At 49.4% G+C, this 24,229-nt stretch overlaps 1 protein-coding gene across 1 annotated transcript; it reads left to right on the top strand.

Annotated features, from left to right (window-relative positions):
* Positions 1-963: 963 nt before the first annotated feature.
* On the top strand, positions 964-21,976 carry CPA5 (carboxypeptidase A5). The gene is made up of 10 exons (XM_027101928.1): positions 964-1,040; positions 3,398-3,587; positions 4,751-4,832; positions 5,834-5,968; positions 14,466-14,564; positions 15,715-15,816; positions 17,016-17,117; positions 17,473-17,583; positions 18,048-18,138; positions 21,428-21,976. Exons 2-10 carry the CDS (start codon positions 3,472-3,474, stop codon positions 21,643-21,645), a joined length of 1,056 nt encoding a protein of 351 aa, XP_026957729.1. The 5' UTR covers positions 964-1,040; positions 3,398-3,471; the 3' UTR covers positions 21,646-21,976.
* Positions 21,977-24,229: the final 2,253 nt, after the last annotated feature.

Raw genomic sequence — 24,229 nt, 5'->3', positions numbered from 1 at the left:
GAGCCTGAGCGTCCAGAGCCTGTGCTCTGCAACGGGAGAGGCCACAACAGTGAGAGGCCTGCGTACCACAAAAAAAAAAAAAAAAAAAAAGTATAATGGGGGCTTCCCTGGTGGCACAGTGGTTAAGAATCCACCTGCCAATGCAGGGGACATGGGTTCAAGCCCTGGTCTGGGAAGATCCCACATGCCACGGAGCAACTAAGCCCTTGTGCCACAACTATTGAGCCTGTGCTCTGGAGCCCATGAGTCACAACTACTGAGCCCACGTGCCACAACTACTGAAGCCTGCGTGCCTAGAGCCCGTGCTCCGCAACAAGAGAAGCCACCACAAGGAGAAGCCCGTACACGGCAATGAAAAGTAGCCACCGCTCGCCACAACTGGAGAAAGCCCGCGTGCAGCAACAAAGACCCAACGCAGCCAAAAAAAAAAAAAAAAAAAGTATAATGACTGAGAAATTTGTGACAATAGTGGAGAGAGAGCTGTCCCCAGGTACAGTAATCCAATCTCAAGCAGGATAAACCAAAAGAAATTTATACTTAGACACATTATACATGTGTCTAAATGATTACCTTTTAACAGCAAAAGTGATAATGTTTTCGATGTGCTGAGAGAAAAACAATAATCAACCTAGAATTTATAACCAGTGAGACTCTTTCAAGAATGAAAGCAAATAGGGACTTCCCTGGTGGTCCAGTGGTTAAGACTCTATGCTCCCAATGCAGGGGGCCCAGGTTCAATTCCTGGTCAGGGAACTAGATCCCGCAGCTGCAACTAAAATAAAAAGGAAGATCCTGCGTGCTGTAACTAAGACCTGGCACAGCCAGATAAATAAATAAATATTTTTAAAAAAGGAAGCAAATAAAGACTTTTCAAACAAATAAAAACAGAGAGCTTCACTAAAGAAAATTTAAATATATACTTCAAGCAGGAGGAAAATGATCCTAGTTACAAGCTATTTTCTTTTAGGAGGAAGATCAAGAACTCTAGGGTTGAGAGACCTCTATCTACTCTTCAGGGGACATGTTTGCTTACCTCTCAGGTAAGTTTGCTTTTACTTCTTTTACTTCTTTTTGGAATCTGTAGATTCTTACTTTCATGCCAGCCCAGTGAGGTGTTAAGAAAAGTTGTTATTAAAAATATTTTATCTAGCATTTTAGTTATTTCATTTGGGCAGGATTGCCCACTCACCTGTAGGAGATGAAAGTCCTTCTAACAACTTCTTTAGGTTAACTCTCCCTGCCTCTTCAGTCTACATGGAGTCCATGTTACCCATCCTCCTGGCATGTTGTACCTTCCCCTTGTAGCACACACATCAGCTATATTTTCACACTTATTTTTATGCTCTTTAACTTAATTGTCTACTTACCCCATTAGAAATCTAAGGGCTAGGTCTGTATTGCTGTTTTATTCCCACACCTTAACAAGTGCTTGGCCCATAGTAGGTATTCAGTAAACATTTATTGAGTAAATAATGTCTACTTAATTAGATATTTTAATGTCTAAAAGTAAAATTAATTAATGAGTAATTAATTTTGAGTGAGAAGCCAATATTAGGTATTAGATCAAACACAGCTGTGTGTCTCTGCTTCAGATCCAGCCTTGGAGACAGTACTCAGGGCTGGTGAATTCCCATAGAACTATGCTGTCTAATATGGCAGTCATTAGCCACATGTGGCCATTTAAATTATTAAAATTAATTAAAATTCCTCACTCACACTCGCCACTGGTGGCTATCCTATTGGATACTGTAGACATAGAACATTTCCATTATCATAGAAAGTTCTGCTGGAGGTGCTGCCTTAGAATTCTCAAGAATTCTTAACTGCTCCTCTGTCTCTCTTTTGCTCTTGCTCTCAGTCTTTCTTTCTCTCTCTCCCCACCTCTAAACCAAGTGCAGGGATTGTCTTATTATTAGTGACTTATAATGGTGCTTTTGAACAAGAAGATGCTGGGTACTTTGGGTGACTAGCACCATCTCACTTTTCTTTCTTTTAAATTCCTGAGCTATTGTTTACTAATACATTCTTTTATTCCTATTTCTAACTGAAGCTGACTGTTACTTGGGTAGAAAGCCTAATTGCTTTCTTTTCTAGGTCCTTAAACCCTTTGCTAATGTTTCAGTCTGAGAGTTCCCAAAGCCAGGGTTCTAGGAGAGTTTGGCATGTCTGAACAGCTGAACTACGAGATAATGGAGTAGGTCCAGCGGGGTGTGGGAGCAGGGCATTCTCTCAATAAAAGAGCTCCCCTCTCTGTACACATGGCCGGTTAATTGGCCATTCTGGGAAAGCATGGATGGGGAGGGGGGGCTTCTGAGAATCGCCAGTGACAGTTAAGTGGCCTTTTGTTGATGTCCTCTGCTGAACAACTTTGTTGGATTTAGTCTCTGCCTTTCCTCCACCTCCTGCAGATTTTCTGTTAGATTCATCATTTACCATTCAGGCATCATCTTTCACTTTCTCCTTCTAATATGACTGCTTTGTGTGCTGGCCTCTGCTTTATTCCTACTGTTCCCACACTGTAAAGGGGGCTGTGTGGGGCTTCAGCAGCACTGAGAAATTGACTCTGCTCTCTGTTGAGAACTATAATAATGACTGCAGTGACCTTCATGTATAGCAGAAAATGCACTACCTGTCCTGGCATAATGGTGACCACCTGAAGATAGAGAAAAGGGACTCTTCACTGAATTCCTTCTCATAGAATAGACATTTCCTTTGTTCCCCTCTCCAATTTCTTCTCTCCCCTTCTCTCCACTGCAACTGGAGTCCTGAGCTAAGATGCAGCTGTGACTAAGAGCTAATGCTTTGAGATAATGACATTATATTTTGCAGGCTTTGCCAAGCCAGTTCACCCAAGTTGTCTCATCTAATACCCCCCAAAAATCCTGTGAAGCAGGGAGGAGAGATTTTATTAACCCCGTTTGATTGACTGATGAGTAAATTGAGACTTAGAGAGATTAGGTCAATTGCCCCAGACCTTTTAGACAGGAAATGAGCACCGGCTCTGTGTCTAAACACGGCATTGTTTCAGTGGTGTCCACATCCTTATGTGCAGGGAGGATATGTGTGAGTGGATGGGGAGGGAGAAGGAGCACAGAGAAAGATTAGGAAGAGGGAGGAAAGGAGTGGTTTCCTTTGGCCTCTGGCTTCTCTCATCTTTCTCTGGAGATGGAGGATTCGATGTTCACGAGAGGCTGGCCCAGCAAACCTCTGGGGAGGAAAACAGCTAAAGGCCTTGTCTTCCTCTTTCCCTCCCCTCCTCCCCTTCTCAGGAGAAGACTCACCTAGGAGTGGGGAGGGGCGCCCCAGCTCTCCAAGACCTGGCGTGTGGGAATCCCACGCAGGGTCTCCCCAGAGAGAGCCTAACGCACATTCTTGGGTCTGGCCTGTCGGCCTTTAGGTGCTCTGCTGTCCTGAGGCCTGGCCGTGCCCGTGCACGAGGAGAACCCCTGAAGTTCGCCTGGAGGAAGAAGCATGCAGGGCTTCCCCAGAGGAAGTGTGGGCCGAGGGCTGTCCCCTGTGGACAGGCAGACGCTCCTGGTCTGCAGCTTTGTCCTGGCAGCAGCTTTGGGCCAAATGAATTTCACAGGGTGAGTGGCTGCTCCTTAGTGGGAGGGAGGATTGCTGGGAGCCAGGTGACCGGGTGGCCCAGCGGGACCTGATCAAGGTGAAGGGATTCAGGATTTGAGTTCCCATCCTGAACCCACTTCCAACTCCGTCACCTCTCAATTTCATGTGAGAGGGCAGGACACGCAGCTGTATTATTGTCCCTCCCGCAACCTAGAGTTCTTAGTCTGGACTCCAACGGTAAGCTTTCAGGGCTCCAAGAACCCCCTGAAATCATATGTAAAATTTTTTGTGTATCTACTTTTTTTCTGGAGGAAGTGTTTGTAACTTTTCTCTGATTCTTAAAAAAGTTATAACCCCCCAAAGACTATGTACTCCTAACGTATGGGTGTGGTATTGTCTTCCTTTGAGTAAAAATAAGTATGAGTATTATATACTCTCTACGGACATGATTTCTCAGCTTCCCAAAGATCCCGCAAGGTAACCACTCCATAGTATTTCCATAGTAGAGAAGAGAAGACACAAGCTTAGAGAGGGGGTTCATCATCCAGGGTGTCAGAGCCGGTCAGGGAGGGAGCCATCACCATCCCAGGCTCAGACCCTAGAGGTCACACTGCAGGCTGCTCAGTTACATGACCTCCCCACCCCTCTGGAGGGACAGGAAGGAGCTCAGCTTCCCCCTGTGAGGTAGTGTGAGATTGATCTCTTCCATGTCCTGCGGCTCTTGGGAGAAGGCAGGAGAGGGCACGGGGCTGGGGGCAGACATGGCCTTGGGCCCTTGTATGAAGAGCACATGGGGCCACCATTGGTCCCCCCGACTCCCTGTGTCTGTTCCTTTCTCTCCTTTATTCCTTTTGTTCTCCCTCCCTCCTCCATCCCCCACATTCCTTTCCCATCCTGTTTCCCCTGTCTTAGCATTGGGTTCATCAGTGGCACTGACAGGCTTTTTTATATTTAGTCCCCTGGGTGGTCTGTCCTTGGGGCTGGAGAGACCACTGGTCCTGGGCTAAAGGGCTTTCCTGCTTCCCAGGGCTACAAGTCCTTCTGCTCAGGGGTCCTCTAGCCTCCCGGCTGTCCTGCCAGGTCCCCGCAGTCTGGCCTCTTTTCCACTCTGCCTCTCCCAAGCAGCACGGTCTTCCAGGAATCCCTCTGAACAGCTCCCTCCACCCTCTCTGTGTCTTTCCAGTGACCAGGTTCTTCGAGTCCTGGCTAAAAATGAGAAGCAACTTTCACTTCTTAGAGATCTGGAGGGCCTGAAGCCTCAGAAGGTGAGGACTCCACAGGGCTTGGGGAGGAGTTCTCTCCTCCCTCACAGCAGCCTGCACCTTTGACTCCGTGTCCTGCTTCCCCCACCCCAAACCTGCCCTCTGGGTGTGTCTGCCAAAGATCACAACACTGTGGAAAAATCAAATGTGCCTCCTCTTCAAAAGAGGTTGGGAACACTCACCTGGAAGGTTGGGTGGCCCTTCTTGGCTTTCCCCTCTGTCCTGTAGGGGGGCTGCTCTGAAAATGGCTGGAATGTCCTGAAGCTACACGAGAGGTCCATGTATCTCTGGGTGGTATGCCATGCAGCATGCAGACTGGACACATCTGTTTCCCAACTGCAATGGCTTAGCTTGGCAAACCTGTGTTTTATTTGGGTTCGTCCCTGTCAGCCTGAGCATTGGTTTCTGAGAACATTTGTCCTCAGCAAGTATTCCACAAAGGAAAACATTTTCTTCAATAATAGAAGGGTTTTGTTTGAGGGCTGTTGAAACAACCGGGTATTTCTGGATGTGGCCCAAAGCCCACGTTCCTATTCGTTTGAGTGCCCCTATCAACCAGGACTCAGAAAACTTTATAATAAGTCTCTCCATTTTACAAACTGAAAAATAGACATGGCAGTCGGGTGGCACAGGGATCCAGATCAGGCCTCTCCTACCCCTTTGGGGTTTAGGGGCAGTGATGTCTCCCTCTTCTCACCAGGGTTCTTGTCCATGTTAATGTTCCAGATGATGAGCCGTCTCACCTTTAGAAATTATTTTGGGCTCTTTGCATCCAGGCGAAGTTACATTTTGTGAGTGAGGCTGGGAGATGAGGTGCTTAACATCAGGGAAGGAAACTCAGTGACTTAGGGATTTTGTTTGTCCCTGTGTTTCTGCTCGGCCTTAGGGGTTTCATTTTGGAACTGGGGCCCTTTCAACTGTATAAGAGAAGAACATCTGGCCCTCCAGGGTGCCTACAGGATTGTGTGATAAACATGCCCATTTTTTTCTCCTTTGTGATCAAGGTGGACTTCTGGCGTGGCCCAGCCAGGCCCAGCCTTCCTGTGGATATGAGAGTTCCTTTCTCTGAACTGAAGGACATCAAAGCTTACCTGGAGTCTCATGGCCTTGCTTACAGCATCATGATAAAGGACATCCAGGTGAGGTCCTGCCCCAGCGCTGTGGCTGGGGTCTCACCTTCATATCCTGTTTTGGTTTGGGCCTAACATGGAGAAAGAACATCCAGGGCTAAAATGGACGTTTTCTTTCTGGAGTTTCATCTGCATTTTTGTGAACCTACCATGGAAAGAATGAAACCTCACACTTCTCAAGGAAAATTTAAATCGAAGACAGACTTCATAAGTCATAGTATGGTAATGGCAGGGTAGCTTGTGGAGTCCTCTTTTTTTTTTTTATTAAAATTTTTTAAAGATTTATACAATTTTAAAGGTTACTTTCCATTTACAGTTATAACAAAATATTGGCTATATTCCCCGTGTTGTACAATACATCCTTGAGCCTGTCTTACACCCAACAGTTTGTACCTCCCACTCCCCAACCCCTGTACTGCCCCTCCTCCCCCCACTGGTGACCACTAGTTTGTTCTCTATACCTTTGAGTCTGCTTCTCTTTTGTTATATTCATTAGTTTGTTGTGTTTTTAAGATTACTTGTGGTTTCCTCTTATGGAGGAATTTGTAGTTCATGACAAAGGAGGAGACGGGAGAGAAGGGAGACAGGAGGAAATAGCTCAGGTCTTCTCTAGGCACCATGGGGAGGAGGCACCTCTTCTGGATGGCTCCTTTTGCTTTTCTGACTGCTCCCTCCTGTCCCTGTTGTGTCTCAGCCATTTGATAGCAGGGGATTCCTTCACTCCAGAGAGGCAGGAAGAGGTGAGAGAAGCCGAGTGTGAGCCCTGCTGCGGTTTCCCTCCCCCAACCTCCACTGCAGGGCTCTCAGTACTGGGGGCCTCTCCCAGGCAGGATTCTGCCAGAGGAACAGCTTTGGGAGAAGCAGCTGCAGGCCTGCCCTTGGGGAGGGTGAAGGGAGACTTCATCCCAGGCACCCGCCCTCACTTGTTGCTGCACCTCACAGCGTCTTTTCTGAATGTCATGAAATTCTATTTTAATTGTTCTGTCTTCAAGGATATCCCAAGGAGTCTCTTTCCTAAATCGATTCTCTCGGGCATCACTGGGTTAGACCTTTCTGGCTGCAGCCCTCCGCAGACGCCGTCGTGTACCTGTAGATTTGTATCCACGTAGATTCCTGCGCAGCCACATTGTGCTGCAGCTAATCTCCTCTAAGGGCTTTGCGTGTGGGAATACACAGTCCCCAGAGCGCACACACTTGACATCACATACCATTAGGTGCATTCCTTCCCCTGTAAGCACGGGCCTGGGGCACTGCGGTCCATTCAAAGACCTTTCTTCCTCCTCAGGCACATCTGTTTCCCGCTCGACATTTCCCTAATTAAATCCCCCACAAACAAAAATGGGGAAACTCCCACAGACAAGAGAGGCTACCACATCAAAAGACTTAGTGCTCAATTCTCATTTTTCACCGGTGCCTGCATTTTGAAGTTTGCATTTCCCTGCTTCTGTCCTGCCCTGGAGACCCTGCAGCATTTGGCAAAGAGATAGGAAGAGGTCTCTGACATTTTTCTGTTGATTTCTGCATATCAGGAATGGACCCAGAGGCACCTGTGAGTCTCCCCCACTTCACCGGCTCCTCTGGAACTGTCCTCTCCTGTCATCCCCGGCCCCTGGATTCCCTTCGCCAGTGGGAAACGGGGAGCTTTTCATGCCCTCTCAGTAAAATGCCCTCGACTCCGGGCCCTAACCCAGTCCGGCAGGATTTTCACCAACAACTTGCTCTGTCAGCAACGCATCAAGATCTCTTGTTATACTTGAGATCACATTTTGGCTCCCAGGGAGCTGGGGCTGGGAGGAGGCTGCTGTGTTGAGTTGATTTGTGGTGATGATGGGGGAAGGTGTCTAGGAGGAGGGAAGCTCAGAGGTGCTAACAGGAGGGAAGGGCTTTGCACCACTCAGGTTGTTGGCCTCCAGTCTCACGTTTTAGTTATTGATGCACAGACCTGGTTGCCTTCTGTCTTCTGGATCACCTCACCCCAGTGTCTGGCATAGTGTCTCCTGCATGGTGGGCCCTCAACCACTGTGTGCTGAATGAATCGCTCTGTTGGCAGGTTCAGGAGGAGCATGCCCGGAGAGAGGCCTGGCTAATATGCTAGTCTTTGTCTCCAGAGCCCCCTCCCCTGAGCCCCTCAAGGTACAGAATCATTTGCCTTATCTATCTTTATATTCCCAGCACCTACCATAGGGCCTGCCACTTAGGCGGGGCTTAGTAAATGTTAGTTGACTTAATGGACATGAGAAGGAGAGGGAAGAGGAGAGAGTATGCTTGCTTGTTAGTACCAGGCTGAGAGAAAGTGTGGAAAACCTTGGTGCCAGCTTTTACTTTGGCCAGAGGCGCTGGAGATTTTTGAGGAAGGGAAGTGCCCGCCTGCCACTCCTGCCTTGTGATCAGAGGGATGCTTGAGATCTGCTTGTTCATTCCACCCACAGATGCAGAGATACCTACTGTGTGCCGGGTATTGGGCAAGGCACTGGAAAAACAAAGATAAAAAAATCTAGTCACTGGATCCAGGGGCGCTTGAGTGCTGTGGGGATGGGAGAGTTGAGGGGAGTAAATCAGTGATTACAATGGAGTGGATGATGCGCTGATGGAGTGGAGCAGGTTGCTATGGGAGCGAGTACAAGAGGCACTGCATGTCGCTCCGAGAAGGCGGTAATTACGGTGTGGCTGAAGAGCGGGAGGCGGGGGGCGGGGAGGGGAAGGGGCCTATGATTGGCACTGAGGCCAGACCAGAGCACAAAGGGCATCCTCCACCAGGTGAACAAGTCAAGATAAAATCCCGAAAAGCGTGGGGGAGCCATCGGAGGGCTCTGACATGATCAGATTTGCATTTTAAGAAAAATCCCTCTGACAGTGACAATGTTGACAATGTTGAGGTGGGGACAGGAACAGGGAGAGACTGACAGACAGGAGGGTGGTGAGGAAATTGCAGTGGGCCAGGGAAGAAATTATCTGATTCTGAGTGAGCTGTATTTGCATTTAATTTTTCTTCACCTCCTCATTCTTTTCAGCCCTTTGGTTTTGTTTTTTTTTTTCCCTGGGATGAATCACCATGGAAAAGCTTCACTTGAGCAATCAGCTCTGTGGATTTTAATGGCTTTTTTCTGATTACAAAATTAATAAATATTCATGATAGATAATTTGGAAAATAGGGGAAAGCACAAAGGAGAAAACAAAAATCACCCATTCTCCGAGCACGCTCTAGAGCAAGATACAATTTAGTGTAAATACTGCTTCGCCAATTTTCCCCTCTCTCCTGGATCATTCCCATTAGCATACAAATATAGAGTTATTTCTCTCATCTTAAAAAGGTCCTCTCTTGATCCTTTCCCCCACCTCCAGCTATCACCCCATTTCTCCTCTTCCTCATAGAGCAAAACTCCTGGAAATATTGACTGTACTTACCATCTCCATCCCTCTCCTCGGGTGGACTGTCCACCTCATGCTTCACCTCAACTGCCCTTGACAACGTCACACACAGCTCCTAGGTCCAACTCAGCAGTCAGCTCTGAGTGCAGTGTCCTGTTCTTTCATCTTTCAGCCTGACTGGTCACTCTCTCCTCTCTGGAACATGTCTCTCCTTCTGGCTTCCACGACACTACGCTCTCCTGGTTGTCCCATCTTACTGGCTGCTCCTTTGCATGTTGTTTCCCTGTTTCCCAGCTCTGTCCTTTGACCTCTCCTCTATCCCCTCATCCAGGATCATGGCATTGAATACCTTCAACCTCCTGAATACTCCCATATTTATAGCTCCAGCCAGACTTATATATCCGACCTGAACTCCAGACTGACGTATCTGACCAACTACTTGGCATTTCCACCTAGGTGTCTAATGGGCATAGCAAACTTCACAGGTACAAACCTAGCTCCCCTGGCCACTCCCTGGCTTGCTCCCCCATAGCCTTCCCCAACTCAGGAAATGGCAGTGCCATCCTCCCGTCACTCAGACCAGAAACCTGGAGTCATTCTTGACTCTTTTCTCACATCCCACAGACAGTCCATTAGCAAATCCTACCAGCTCTCCCTTCAAAATATATCTTACCACATCCTATTCTATCACCACGGGTCGACACCCCATCAGCCTTCACCTGGATTATTCTGGTAGTTTCCTAACGGTTCTCCCTGATTCCACCCTTGCCTCCTTATTGCCTAGCCTCAAAACAGCAGAGGTGACCTTTAAAAATATGCAAGTCCTATTATGTCACTCCTCTGCTTAAAACCCTCAGTGTCTCCCCACATCATTCAGAGTAAAACCCAAAGTCCTTAAGACTGCTGTAAGGCTCTACACGATGCAAGCCCCACCCCACGTCACTGGCCATTCTTCCCTTGCTCACTCTGCTCCAGGCACTGGAACCTGCTTGATGTTCCTCCAGCTTGCCTGACCTATTCCTGCTTCAGTGCCCTTGACTAGGATCATACCTCAGGGCCTTTGCACTTGCTCGTCCTTGTAGCTGGAATGCTGCTTCTACAGATATCGGCATGGCTTATTCCCGCACTACTTTCAACACTTGATTCACGTATCAACTTTTCACCCTATTTTAAGTTGTACCCTTCTCCTCCCACACTCCCCCAGTTCCCGCCCTCACTTTTCTCCTTGGCACGTACAGCCTTCTAATATCCTATATGATTTACTTATTTGTCTTGTTTGCTGTCTGTCTCCCCTACCAGACTGTAAGCTCCATGAGGGCAGGCAATTTTGTTTTGTTGGCTGCCATATCTTTAGTGCCCAGTGTGTGCTTCACAAACACTGGTCTGCTGAGTAGAAGAGATTTAAAAGTGGGAAAGGTGTTGGCTGGGTGGCAGCTCTAAAGAGGAGAGGAAGACAGGAATAGGCAAGGAAAGGAAGGAATCATGGGTAAGGCCCTGAGGGAGAGCCAGAGTCTGGCTGCATGGGGATAGGGGGCTGAGGAGGGTTGGGGGTAGGGGTTGGGAGACAGGGTCAGCAGAAGGACTAGGCCCCTCTCTTGGTCCCAGGGAGGGGCAGGGGCTGCCTGACTCACCCAAGTGACCACTAATGGGGGTCACCTGCTGTCCAAGTCCTGCAGACACCACTTCTCCCTGGAGGAGCCCAGATTTCCTGGTCATGCCCTGTAATGATTATTCCACCAGAGTCCTGGAGTCACCCAAGAGTCACTGTTGTTGTCCTGTCGTTGTCATCATCATCATACCTGGCATTTACTGCATGCTAGGCAATGTTCTAAGCATTTTACATGTATTCACCCTTCTAATCCTCACAAGAACACTTCAAGTATGTGTGAAAGTACATGGTAACATGACCCCCATTTTATGAATGTGCAGAGAATTTCCTAATTTAGGACACTGAGGCACAGAGAACTTTGCAATTTGCCCAAGTTAGTGACAACGTCAGGATTTAATCTGAGACAGCCTGACTCCAGGCCCTGGACCCTTTACTCTTGTGCTGTCTGCCTTCTCAAGCGGTGTCGTTGTTCGTATGGCGTTTTAGCTTTGCCTTTTGGGCAGGGAAGCCCCGGTTCGGTCTTGAATTCTGAGGGGTCCATTCTAACAGCCCCAGATCTGTACCCCCTCACCCGCCATCCAAACGTAGGCATGGACTGTAACTGCCACCGGCCACGCAGCTGCGACTGCAAATGTTAGGCCTGGAAGAGGAGGCCAGGGATGCATGAGAAGAGGTGACTGCCCTCCTCACAGAGTGGACATTAGAACCCATCTCCTGCCCGCCACCACTGTTTCTGTGAACTTCGTCCATTTTACGTCTGTGGTTGGAGTGAGCTGTGAATGCAGATTCCCCTCAGGCGTCATCTTCACCGTTATGATCAGCTTCCCCCAGCCCCCCATCTTGGAGGTGCTGTTCTTAATGTCCCCATCCTTCCTTGCTCCTGTCATAAATTAATTTACACCGAGGTATTACTTTCCCTGTCAGCTTACGGCTTCCAGGGAGGCAAATGGCTTACTTCTGAGTCTTTTTTTTTTTCTCTGAGAAGCCTGACAGGGCTGTAATTAGGCAAGCCTGCGGCAAGTCTGCATTCTTAGTTCTCCCATCCCCTTCCCTCAGCCCTGTGAAGGGAGCAAACATCTGCGTATTTTTCAGGCCAGGGTAGATTAATGTTCCTGGAATCAAGGGCCCAGCTGTGAGGGCTGAGCATTCCCAATTTGTAAGCGGGTGTCATATCCATTCACAAGGCTGTGAGCGTGTTTGGAAAGTTATTTGCAGTTTAGTGCCGACTTCCCATTTGCCTCCAAGCTGTCGTGTGGAACAAAGGACAGCCTTATGGGAACTCTCTTCCTGTGGGTGTCCCTGAGCTGTGGGGAAAGAACTGGGTCCTCAGGTCCTATCTTCCCAATTTTTCTTCCCTCTCCTCCACCTTCACTCACCACCTCCATCCCTAGGAAGTTAGATGTATGGGCCCTTTAACTTTACGGCGTTGGGGCCCTGACTCCGGGTGCGTTGGCCTGACCTGTTCTCTGCTCTGCAGCTGCTCACTGCAGCTGGTCATGCCCGGCCCACAGTGAGGGACACACATTGGTCATGGAGGCTGCTGAGATTTCCGTTGATTTTCTGGGAAGAAGACAAATTTCCTTTGTTAGAGCTTCCCAGGCTGCTGCTTGTGCCAGTGAGGATCAGGGCTCCTCCAGCCATCTCTAACTAAACCAGCAATCCCAGCTTTGCCCAAGTGGGAACGTCCCCAGCCCAGCGAGTTCAGCTAGAGAACATTGCAATTACAAATGCCTAGCGTGTAGTTGGTGCTCAAAAAGAGAACGAAATGAGCCCCAAACATTGACTTCCACTCCCATTTAAAAATCTGTGAACTTGAGGGTTGTGAGCAAGCTGACAGGGGCGATGGGGTGAGTGTGTCATCTGATAGTGGCCTCGGCTGCAGCGGGGCAGGGCGGGAGTGTTTCTTCTAGCCCTGGGACTGAAGGCGCCATGGCTGCTGCTTTATTTTTAGCCATTTGGGTGTTTTGTCTTTGTTTTAGTATTATTTATTCATTTAGAAGATTTTCCTTATTGAAGTAGTGTGAGCACGTTGCCAAAATGCAAAAATAGAGAAAAGGAAAAATTGCTTGAAATCATAATCTTTCTCTCCTAACAGGCATGTTAGCATTTTGGGTTTTTTTTCACATTTTACTGTGTTGTTTTCCTATGCTTGGGGTATTGCCTTTTCATTATTTTAAAGCATTTTTAAATTACAAGAATAGTATGATGGACTTTTCACCTGTTGTTCATATTTTATATGTGTGCTTACTCTTTCTCTCTCTATGTACACACACACACACACACACATAGACGTGTGTGTGTGTGTGTGAGATTCTTATTAGCTTTTAGTTTTGATAGCTAGCTGGCCTTAAGGAACATAATGTTAGAAACTAGGATATCTGGGTTTTTATCTCACCTCTGCCCCTAGTTAGCTTTGCTATTAAGTCTCTTTACCTCTCTAATTTGCTTTTTCTCTAAAACATGAATAGTTAATTCTTGCCCTGTCATCAGGTCATCTGACCAGATCAACCGAGGTGATGAGTATACAGATGCTTGGTTAAACTAAAAGACTCTGGCCTGAAGCAAGGCATTATCAGGATTTACTTGTGACCCAGAGCTGCAAACCAGAGTGACTCTGGGTTGACGGCCTCTGCTTTCCCAGCACCCCTGTGGCAAAGGGGCCCAGGCACCTCCCATGCTGCACAGGCAGGGCTGAGTCCTGGGGTGCTTCGGTCCCTGGGTGTCAATGTAAGGGTATGAGCTTAGGGTGAAGGGCACCTGCCCACCTCACTGAGTCCCGAGCTGAGAAAAATGCCCCAGGATGATGTGGGAGGTCAGTTCAACCCAGGCACTATACTGCCCGCTCTGTGGGAAGTACCACATGAGGATTGTGTGCCAACTCCAAATTGCCACTCAAGGAAGGACATTACTTTGGCTCACCTGTACTTGTGTTTAAGAGGCAGTTAAGATGGTGAGTGACAGACTGTTGGCACATTAAGTATAATGATTTGGACTGGCTTTTCGAATGGCTTGGACATCAACTGTCTGGGCTACTTCCTGGGGCAGAGTGCATGCTGTGGGTCAGGGGAGCCCTCTGCTCCCCCAGGGGTCAGTGTACATAGTTCAGCTTGGGCTTTGGCTCAACAGAGTGTTCACAGAGGACAAAAGCAATGTTGGCAGTAGCTCATGAGCATCTTTTCCAAGACACTTTTATATCTTTTATTACATTTTATCCTTTTGAGATGGGCAAGGCAAGTCCCAATTTTAAAGCTGAGGAAACCAAGATCAAGGTTCCACAGCAAGTTAGTGGCAATGGCACACTTAGAACCAAGTTCTCCAGACTCCTTGTCCTGTGCTCATCTGGGAAATGGCAGCATGAATGCCAGCTTGCCAAGTGGAAGAATCACCCAGCAACCTGGCATCTCCTCCTTTTGTGCAGTTCACACTCACAGCGGCTCATTCTCGCGTGTCGATACTGTGTTTGTGCAGCCAGCTGAGGCAGAGCCTCAGAAGAGACATGCCTGGCCCAGCCTCCTCTTCCCTTCCTAGGTGCTGCTGGACGAGGAGAGAGAAGCCATGGTGAAATCCCGCTGGCTGGAGCGCAGCACCAGTGGCTTCAGTTACTCCTCGTATCACACCCTGGAGGAGGTGGGTCTGCCAGGTCAGGCTCTGGGCTCTGTTGTCCTCTTGAGCCCTCAGGGTCTCCAGCCTCAGGACTCTGGGGTCTACAGGAGACTGTGAGCTGACACTTGGGGAGTGCAGAGCACACACTGGGCGACAGGAGGTAGACAGCTCAAGGAGGTCCAGAAGCCAGGATTCAGATAGAGGGGACTGTGGCCCGGTCCAGAGCAGGCGTGGGAGGTGGAACACTAGAGCAGGGATCCAGCACCGGCCAGAACAGAGCAGGTAGAGGCACCTTCCTATCTGACATTCTGGCTAGGGATCCAGGGGTCTTAACCTCTGAACGACCATTCCTGTGTTAAGTGACCCCAGCTGTGAGTACTAGAGCATAGAGGGACAGGAAGCTAGGCATGTTAGAGAGCCATTTTGTAGAATTAAAGAGTTGCGTTCAGCTGGAGAAAATTTATGATTACAGTTACAGCCATTGAGGGCAGGCATGACTGATTGTGACTTGTTCATAAAGGTAGAATATGCAAGAAAAGCATAGAGACGCCCAGTCGAGAAAGAAACTCTAGGCACACATCCTATTTCCATGTAAAGGATGACATTATTGATATTGTCCATCTATTATTATCATTATCACTCTCCCCGTTTCACGAAGTCCGTTAATAGAGGATCCATTTTCTTTCGTATATTTGTTAATTTAATTATATATTGGAAGAATAAGAGAATGAATTAGTATATTCCATCAGTATTTACTGATGTCAGAGATAAATAATCCTGCCTTCAAGAGGCTTAGAATCTAAAAGGGTCAGGATGACTAAAAACAACACTGCAAGGACTGAGATCTGTCAAATGGATTGAATGGGCCAATAATATGGAAGCAAGAGAAACTTCCAACCAGAGAGAGCCATACAGGCCGACCCTGGGGACTGAGTAGGCGCAGCACGTGCTGCTCTTCCAGGCAAGGCTTAGGAAGAGCCTGGGAATCCAGGCTAACCACAGCTCCTGCCTTAGACCCAAGGTAGTCTTTGATTTTTGTGATACTTTTAGATCCTCAAGGGAGGTGGGAAAGCATTAAAGAGGGTGGGATGGGACAAGGAGAATACTCAGAGAGATCCTGGGATTTGCCCCCTCCCTGCTTAACTGCCCATCTGAGAAACTTCATTCCTTTCAGATATATATCTGGATCGACAACTTTGTAACTGATCATTCAGATATTCTCTCAAAAATTCAGATTGGCCACAGCTTTGAAAATCGGTCCATTCTTGTTCTGAAGGTAAAAGCTAGCAGCGTTGACCACTAGACTGTACAGTGAGTGCCTCTGGCATAAGTTGAGCTCATGTGGGGTTGTGGCTGGGTGGGAGTTTTAGGGAGAGAGATGTGTACACTCTTGTCCCGAGGTGACCCACAAGCTTTGGGATGGTGGTGTTCAGGGACCCACCCTTGTAGGTGTGGACAGGTGGTAGTGCAGTGACCTGGCATGTCTGGGTCAGGAATCTGGTGGGAGGGTTGCTAAGGAGATGGAACTGCAGAGTGGCAATCATCACCTTGGACTTGGGATGTGAGTGTGAGTGAGTCAGCATTCTTCCTGTTACCTCAGTTGCTTCATCTGTTTAATGGGAAGAGCGGTACCCAGAGGCTTCATTTACAACAGCTGAAGTCATCTGGCTCAGGCAGCCCCACAGACAGGCCTGAGTCTATGAGGACACCTTTCAGCCCTTCACAGGGGCCACTGGAAACAGAGCTCTAGTAAACTTGGCAGCAGCAGTGCCCTTGGCCATGAAGGAGGCAGGATGGGTGAGAGTGTGGAGCCTATGGGAAAATGATTCTTTGTGTGTGCCCTAGAGGGCACTCAGGAGCATGGACCACGCAGGGCATTTGACATCCAGCTCTCAGAGAAGACAGGCACTGCAGTCCTCAACAATGCCCTGGGGGACTCTTCTGAAGGGTCAAGTGGTCTCATCTAGCTCGGGATTTGACTTCGCCTGTGCCTGCTTTGATTTCCCTTAAGGGCTGTCTGTGTTCCCCCTTTAATGCTAAGACCTTGCTACTCAGTGGGATCCTTGGACCAGGAGCAGCAGCATTCCTGGGAGCTTGTTAGAAACTCCCAGCCACACACCCCTTTCCAGATCTACTGAATCAGAATCTGCATTTTACTGAGCTCCCCGGAGGATTCACGTGCCCCTCAAAGTTTGAGAAGCACTAGTCTAAAATACTTTCAAACTTGGGAAATTCTGTGCCTCTGGCTGGATCACTTTGCTCTCCAAGAGCATCACTATGTCTCCAGGGCACCCCCACACGTGTGCACTTTCTATGGGCTCATGCATAGGTACCTCCACCTACAGCCCCCCTCTCAGGAACATGGGGCCGCTCCAGGCAGTGAGGATACGTCTGGGGCCTCCTTCCAGGCAGTCTAGGGACAGCCCTGTAGCTGTTTTGGTTCAAACTTGTATGGGGTCCGGTGCTTTTCCCTAGTTCAGCACTGGAGGTTCGCAGCGCCCAGCCATCTGGATCGACACTGGAATCCACTCCCGGGAGTGGATCACCCATGCCACCGGCATCTGGACTGCCAGGGAGGTCAGCACAGACCATGGGGGCTGGGTTGGGGGAATGGGGGCTGCTCAACTATTTAAGGGCACCTCCAGTTGAAAACTTAATTCGTGGTTCTCCTAACCCGGGGGGCTGTCTACGCTCCTGCCCTATGGAACAGCTGCCATGTGCTCTGGCCTTTTGCAGCACAGAGCCCCAAGCTGTCCTCTGCTTTCTAGTTGTTTAAAATCCAAGCCTTTGGTTCTGCACAAGGCTGAACCTGATGACTGATGCCACCCCTGCCTGCAGCCACTGGCTGTACAGATATCCTGCCCTGCTTCGGAGGAGAGCCCAGCAGGGCCTCCTGTCCCTCACCCTGTCCCCACCCTGCCCTTTCTTGCAGATTGTCAATGAATATGGCAAAGACTGCATCGTGACAGACGTACTGAATGCCGTGGACATCTTTATGGAGATTGTCTCCAACCCTGACGGGTTTGCTTATAGCCACAGCATGGTGAGAGTACCTGAGAGGGAGGGGGTCAAGGATCAGGGGTCAGCTCTGGGGGAATGGAGGAAAGGTCACTGTGGTTTTGGGATGCTTGGCTGAGGTTCCCTAGGGGCAGGCCCCGCGGGGGCTCCTTGCAGAGCCTCACTGAGGCAGGTGGGCTGCTCAGATACTGTAGCTGCAGCTCTTGCCCTTCAGCCTCCCTCTTGCTGCCCAGGGAAGGCCACTGTTGATTGACTGTGCTTGGGCCTCTCTCCATACCCATGTTTAACCTCATAATACCCCAGGTTTAACCACAAAGCATCTGATCTGCAGCCTTGGCCCAGCCCCATGCCAGCCTCATCCTGCCCCAGAGATTCCTTCCTTTTGCCCCTCCCTGGCCCGCCAGACCCCGCTTCCTAGACCAGGATGTCAGAGGCTCCCACCCAGGAATGGGCCCAGTGAATGAGGTCACCTGCCCTGCGCATTTTCAGAACCGCTTGTGGCGGAAGAACAAGTGCAGCAGACCCGGAATCTTCTGCATTGGTGTGGATCTTAACAGGACCTGGAAGTCAGGCTTTGGAGGTACTGCAGTCTGCTGCACCCTGGGGCAGGGCTGGAGAGGACTTGGTTCCTGGCACGTCTCCCACACAGTCAGATTATGTTGACTCATAACTGGGGAGGCAAAGCAGTTAGCTAATGCAAGTGAGTCATGGCCAGAGACAGGCAGGCACATGCCTAGGATCGGCCGTGAGGTATGGGGAGAGGTTGCATATGTCTGTTAAATGTATACATATGCTAAGCCTTCATGGGAAACAGCTCCTTGCCTGGGGACTAACTGCAAGGGTCAGATCCTAAATATGGCAGAGAAAGGCTTAAGGAGGTCCAAAGTAGTCTTGCTCATTGTTCAAAACCCAGAATTTGTGGTGCCCTACCCAAATATCTCTAGCCCTTCCTTGAATGGAGCATGCCACAAGAAAATGCCTCCAAATTCATTCCCTGAGACCTGTGACCCAAATTTTGCCCTCTGGGGAGGCCAGAACAAAGGTTCGAACATAGAATAAACTAGTTCCTTATCATTAACACTGACTTGAGCCTGGCTTTTATTTTTGGCCCAATTACTTTGTGACCCTGGGCTGTTGGACTGTTGTTTACCTGCAGGGTTGTATCATTCAAGGGAGGGGTGGGCAGCTTCCTCCTGAGTTCCCTTGGTGTTCTTTCTGATTATCTCCCTTGCCACACGAGGGGCTTAGGGACTAGATGGGGAAACTGAGGCTTCCAGAAAGCCCAGAGATGAGTATGTGGACCCTGGGAATGCAGAAATTTGATGGTTGGGGTTCTGGGTCTAACCAGGAAAGTCTCCAAAACAGAGGGGTGTATGGGTACAGCCCTCAGCCCCCAGATATTGCTCCCACACTATACTGGGGAATCAGGGTTTGGCTCCACAGGAGACGATGCCGTGCTGTTGGCTGCTCCTACCCCCTCGCCATGCTGTTGAAAAGCAGATCTGCAGATGGGAGGTCAAGCCCACGAGATAGAACATTCTAGATCTGGATGCCCATTGCTTTGAAAATCTGATTTGAGTCTGTTCTCATTGAAAATAAGGACAGCTCTGAAGCATACAGAGCGAGGCCACCAGCCCACAGTGTAGGGGTTGCCTGAGAGTCTGGGGCTGTGTTTTAGCTGCTTGTGTAAGGGAACACAGCCACATAAAATTAGGTTTCCACCTCTAAATAACCAGACATTTGCCCCCAAGAGGGCATCCACGTGGGCCCCTCAGAACTGGCTGAAGGGAGTGCCCACGTACCCTGAGACAGACTGGCTAGAAGAAAGACAAATTACCTCTTAAAGAAAATAACTTTTGTGAGTTTCACCACAGGAAAAAAAATCAGTATATATATATACACAATGTAAAAAAAAATATGTGGGAAAAAAGCCCAGAGGGGACAAAAAGCTCCCATAATCCCCCTGCCCAAAGATTACTGCTTTTAATAATTTACCATGTCCTTCCAGTGAGTTCCCCTTGCTACAAATTACATTTTTAGAGAAGGAAAAATAAATAGCTAATGAATCCATTAGCAGGTACTTGTGAAACAGGCAGGCTCAGAGGACTTTGACTGTGAATGTCAGAGACAGACAGCTAATTCCCATTTGGTCAGGGGAAGATTAGTTTATTCTGCCTAGCTCAAACCAGAACTAACGGCCTGAAGTGTTTCTCCATATTTGGGCAAAGCCACCTGGTCGTTGGCAGGGGAACCACTTTCCATGCGTGGGCTGCAAACGCAGACAAAGCTTGCAGCCTCCCTCGCTCTGCTCATCTGTTGCTATTTGTCATTCATCAAGTGTAGCAGGTGCAGAGGCTCCCAACAGACACAACAAACAGGGCCACTGTTAGCTGGGCCAGCTCCAGCCTGTGAGGCTGCTCCTACGCCCTCTTTTCCTGCAGGCACATCCCCTTCTAACCAGGGTCAGTCCTTGCCCTAGGCAAGGACCCGAAGACCAAGAAGAGATGCGCTCCCAGGTGACAGAATTGCCTCTGGGCCTGCCTGTGGCCAGAAATATCGAGTGTCTGGTTAGTGACTCAGGGGGGAAGATTTTGTTTATGGTTTTATTATTGCCTTAATTTAATTGCTGCATAAAGAGTAATCTGTAGATCATCCCTCCCACCCCGCTGCCCTCACCTGCACCCTTGGGGAGGACCTGTTTGCTGCAGTCCTAGAGCAGCATCTGAACTGGTGGGCAAGCCTCTCAGCTCTCTGGCCAACTCACTGCCCTGAGGGGTGCTCTGGCATCCTCAGGAGGCTTCAGAAGTTGGGGCAATCTCTGGCCTCTGACTGGCTTCTGTGCAGTCATTTCAGGGAGGAGGAGTGAGAGCAGGACCTGGGATGCTCTTTCCAGTTGTGTTCCTAACCCACAAATTGTGACCAGCCCAGCCTAGCCCTCCATGACATGGCCCTTGGGGAGGGGAGGAAAACAGAAGAGGAAGAAAAGAGATGGGGAGCAAAGAGTCTAGTAGGAGATGGGAACAAATTAAATTTGTGAACAGAATAGAAGCACAGCTGCTCTTTGCCCTCTCTCCAACTTAGGTCCCCAAGAAGAATTTTCAAAGACTCTTTGCATCTGTGGTTCCCAGACCAGCCTTGGGCAACTATGGTGATCTAGTCTCTCTTTTCCTCCAAGTTCATGCTGTTCTTGGGCTATGGCTGTGGCAAAGCTTGAGCAGACAATAAGTCTGAGCACTCAACTGACCCAGGCCTTTCCCATGGCAGTGGAGGGTCAGCAGAGAAGGATCAGCTCAAAGGGGTCACTGCTCATAGGGGAGGCCAGGTTGGAGACCTACTGGCAACTGCTGAGGCAGGCCTGCCTTTCTAATGGAGCCACAGTCAGGACTTAACCAAAGGACAAGCCAAGGGAGCTCCCTACAGGGCCACAGAGCTGCTGAGTCATGGTGTGGCAACACTCCTCTGATGTACTAGGCTAGAGTATGAAGCAGTAACAAATATCCCTCCAAATCTCAGTGGCTTAACACAATATAAATTTATTTTTCATGCATACAAAGTCCAATGTGGGTAGGTGCCCCTCCTTGACAGCTTTCTTCCACTGGTGACAGAGGGATCCAGGACACTTCTCCATTTAGAGTTTTTTCCTTCAAGCACACAGACAGAAGAGAGTGTCGAGAAGTCGCACTTGCTCTTAGCCTCCAACTAGAAGTGACACATCATCACCGCTCACATTCTCATTGGTCAAAAGTAGTCACATGACCTCGACCAAACTGCAAAAGAGGCTAGGAAATGTAGAGGAGTACAGTATATTTTGTGAGCACTAAGTGTCTTTCCCAAGCCTGGGAATTTGAACACTTTGATTCTACTTCCAGGAAATGGTTCTGACAACAACCCCTGCTCAGAGACTTATCATGGGCCCTCCCCTCAGTCAGAGCCAGAAGTGGCTGCCATTGTGGACTTCATCACGTCCCACGGGAACATCAAGGCTCTGATCTCCATCCACAGCTACTCTCAGATGCTCATGTACCCCTATGGCCACTCTCTGGAGCCTGTTTCAAACCAGGAAGAGTTGGTGAGATTGGCTGCTTAGGGCTTGGGGGAGGCATCCAGCAGACTCCCAACAGGCCCCATGGTAGGGAGTGGGGGGTGGGGGGACTTGTTCTCACTTGTGATCAAGTTCAAAACTGGAGGTGCTGTGCTTCCTTCTCACAAGAGCCATCTACATGTTCAACTTCCAAGACTCTGAAGACCCTGCTTCTCAGCAGCTGGTGAGGGTGTGGGAGTGTGGGGAGCACCGGCATCTCACTCTCTGGATTTAATCTTGCAGTACAGTCTTGCCAAGGATGCAGTGCAGGCCCTGTATGAGGTTCATGGGATCGAGTACATTTATGGCAGCATCAGCACCACCCTCTGTGAGTGAGCCTTCCCTTGTCTGTTGCTGCTTCAGGCACCACATCCACCTAGGGTCGGGCCAGGTGCAAGCTCTGCTGACTGGCAGGCCTGGTTGGCCACAGGGTTGTGCCATAGATCTAGCTGGGCTGGGCCAGAGCTGATTTCCACATTTGAATAGAAGGGTGAATGGTGGTACCCAGACACAGACACCTGTTTCTTTGCAGCATTAATTAGTGCCTATCTCCCAATGCCTGGGTTACTGCAATGTTCTTTGAGGGTAAATATCCCAAGTCTGGTGGCCTCCAGAAGCTTCTTTTTGCCAGGGCAGAGATTGGGCTGGGTGAGCAGCGTATGGCCCAGGTTGAGGCCTGGGCCAAGCTTGGTGTGGTCTGGAATGGGTGGGAGTTTGGCCCCCAGGGCCCACTGTCCTCTCAGGATGCCTCTGTACCTTGTGACCACACCCTGTTCTTCCTTTTGGGGGCATTTCTTTGCCCTTTTGTATCCAGATGTGGCCAGTGGGATCACTGTCGACTGGGCCTATGACAGTGGCATCAAGTACTCCTTCACCTTCGAGCTCCGTGACACGGGGCACTATGGCTTCCTGATGCCAGCCACACAGATTATCCCCACAGCCCAGGAGACGTGGATGGCCATTCGGACCATCATGGAGCACACGCTTAATCACCCCTACTGACAATACTGCTGAGGGCAGAGCCAGAGGGTTTGTCTTCTTTCCCAAGGCCTGGGCTCCTCCTGAAACCCAAGTTATGGATCCCTTCCCCACCCCTGCCCTGACTCCTTAGGAAATAAAAAAAAGTTTGAAGAGGCGTGGTGGCTTCTGGCACTGACTGCCACCCCTTTGGGCTCAGCATTGAGGAGGGGACAGGGGCCTTGGAAATGCCTCTTCATTCCTCAGGTATCCAGGCAGACAGGGGGACTAGCAGCCCTTCCTTTTTCTCCTCTTGAAATGTTCTTGGGGCCTAGAACAGATAGCACACCCCCTGGAGCGACTAATACACTGCACTGTCCCTTTGGTATTTACATTTTAAGTGAGCCTGGAGGGGACAGTATTCGATCTGAGGGAGTGGATCTCCAGTGGTGGTGTTTCTGGCACCCGGAGCGAGGGGTGGGTACAGACAGGCAGCCTCCTCCTCTTCCTGCTTCATTTCCCATGCTGGGTAGGGAGTAGACGCACATTTCAGAGTCCTCCATTCAGAAGATCCCTCTCACCCTGTTAACGAAAGTGAAAAAGTTACTAGTTTGTGACCTGCTCTTCCTGGACACCCTCACAGCCTCCCTTGGTCTTGGGAGCAGAGTCGCAGCCAGTCAGAGCCAGCACAGCACAGCACTGCACATCCAGAGAGAAGTCCTCTTTTTCCTCCTCACGATAATCATCGTGGTTGTCGTGCACTGAGAAGTTAGTTTAGGCAAGGCCATTTACTTTATCTCAGGGAGAGATTCTGAGATACAAATGAGGTCCCTTCCCCCATCCTCAGGCTTCCTTGTACCTTTTGCCTTCCCCCATCATTGGGGAGCCGGGAGGGTCTGTTTGCCCTGCTTTCAGGGGAAGGCAAGTACCCCCGAGAACAAGAAGTCAACTGGAGAACTGAATGGGCTTGTGTAAGTCTGAGGCAGGAAGCAAGACTTTCATTTGCAAAAGCCAGACTTTAGTAATTGTTGTTGCTGAAGGAAAGGATTGTGGATACCCATGAACTGGCGCCTGCAGGACACGGGGTGCAGAGTTTTACAGACAGGGAAGAAAGCGGGGGAAAATAGGAACAAGTCCCCCTTTCCACCCAACCTGTAAAAGAAGACAGAAGTTGGACCAGTTAACGGAAAGAGGGGATCAGTGGTGATCAAAACTCTGGGTATGGGCCATGTCCAATATGGCGCCTGAGCCTCAGATTAACAGTGGCTGAGCAAGGGCTCTGGACAGGTGATTAGAGGCAGCCATATGGCTGGGTACACATCAATAATGCAGCTGTTGAGAGCTCTTAGCAAAGAAATGAGAAGGTTGGCGGGTAAGAAGGCTTAGGGTAGAGGCGAGTAGGCTGAGCCGAGGGGCCATGCAGCCAGCAGCCATGATGGCACGGTGGGCATCAACTGGGCATGCCTGTGCCCAGGACCAGCTGTTCCGTGTGGGAGGCCTGAGAAATCAGGGAAATGGACCCCTGAAGAACCTAGATCATTTCCAGGGGAAGGGCCAGTGACAGAGGATGAAAGAATCCTGACTCGGGCTAGAGTTTCCCAAAAAAGATGAGTTTTTTTTAGAGCTGGAAGTG

This window comes from Aethalodelphis obliquidens, unplaced genomic scaffold (assembly GCF_003676395.1).
Source record: "Aethalodelphis obliquidens isolate GAN/ISIS:26980383/991018 unplaced genomic scaffold, ASM367639v1 scaffold5, whole genome shotgun sequence".
NCBI classification, from domain to species: domain Eukaryota; kingdom Metazoa; phylum Chordata; class Mammalia; order Artiodactyla; family Delphinidae; genus Aethalodelphis; species Aethalodelphis obliquidens.
Note: the sequence above shows the minus strand (reverse complement) of the source record. Positions and strands in the feature narration are given on the sequence as shown.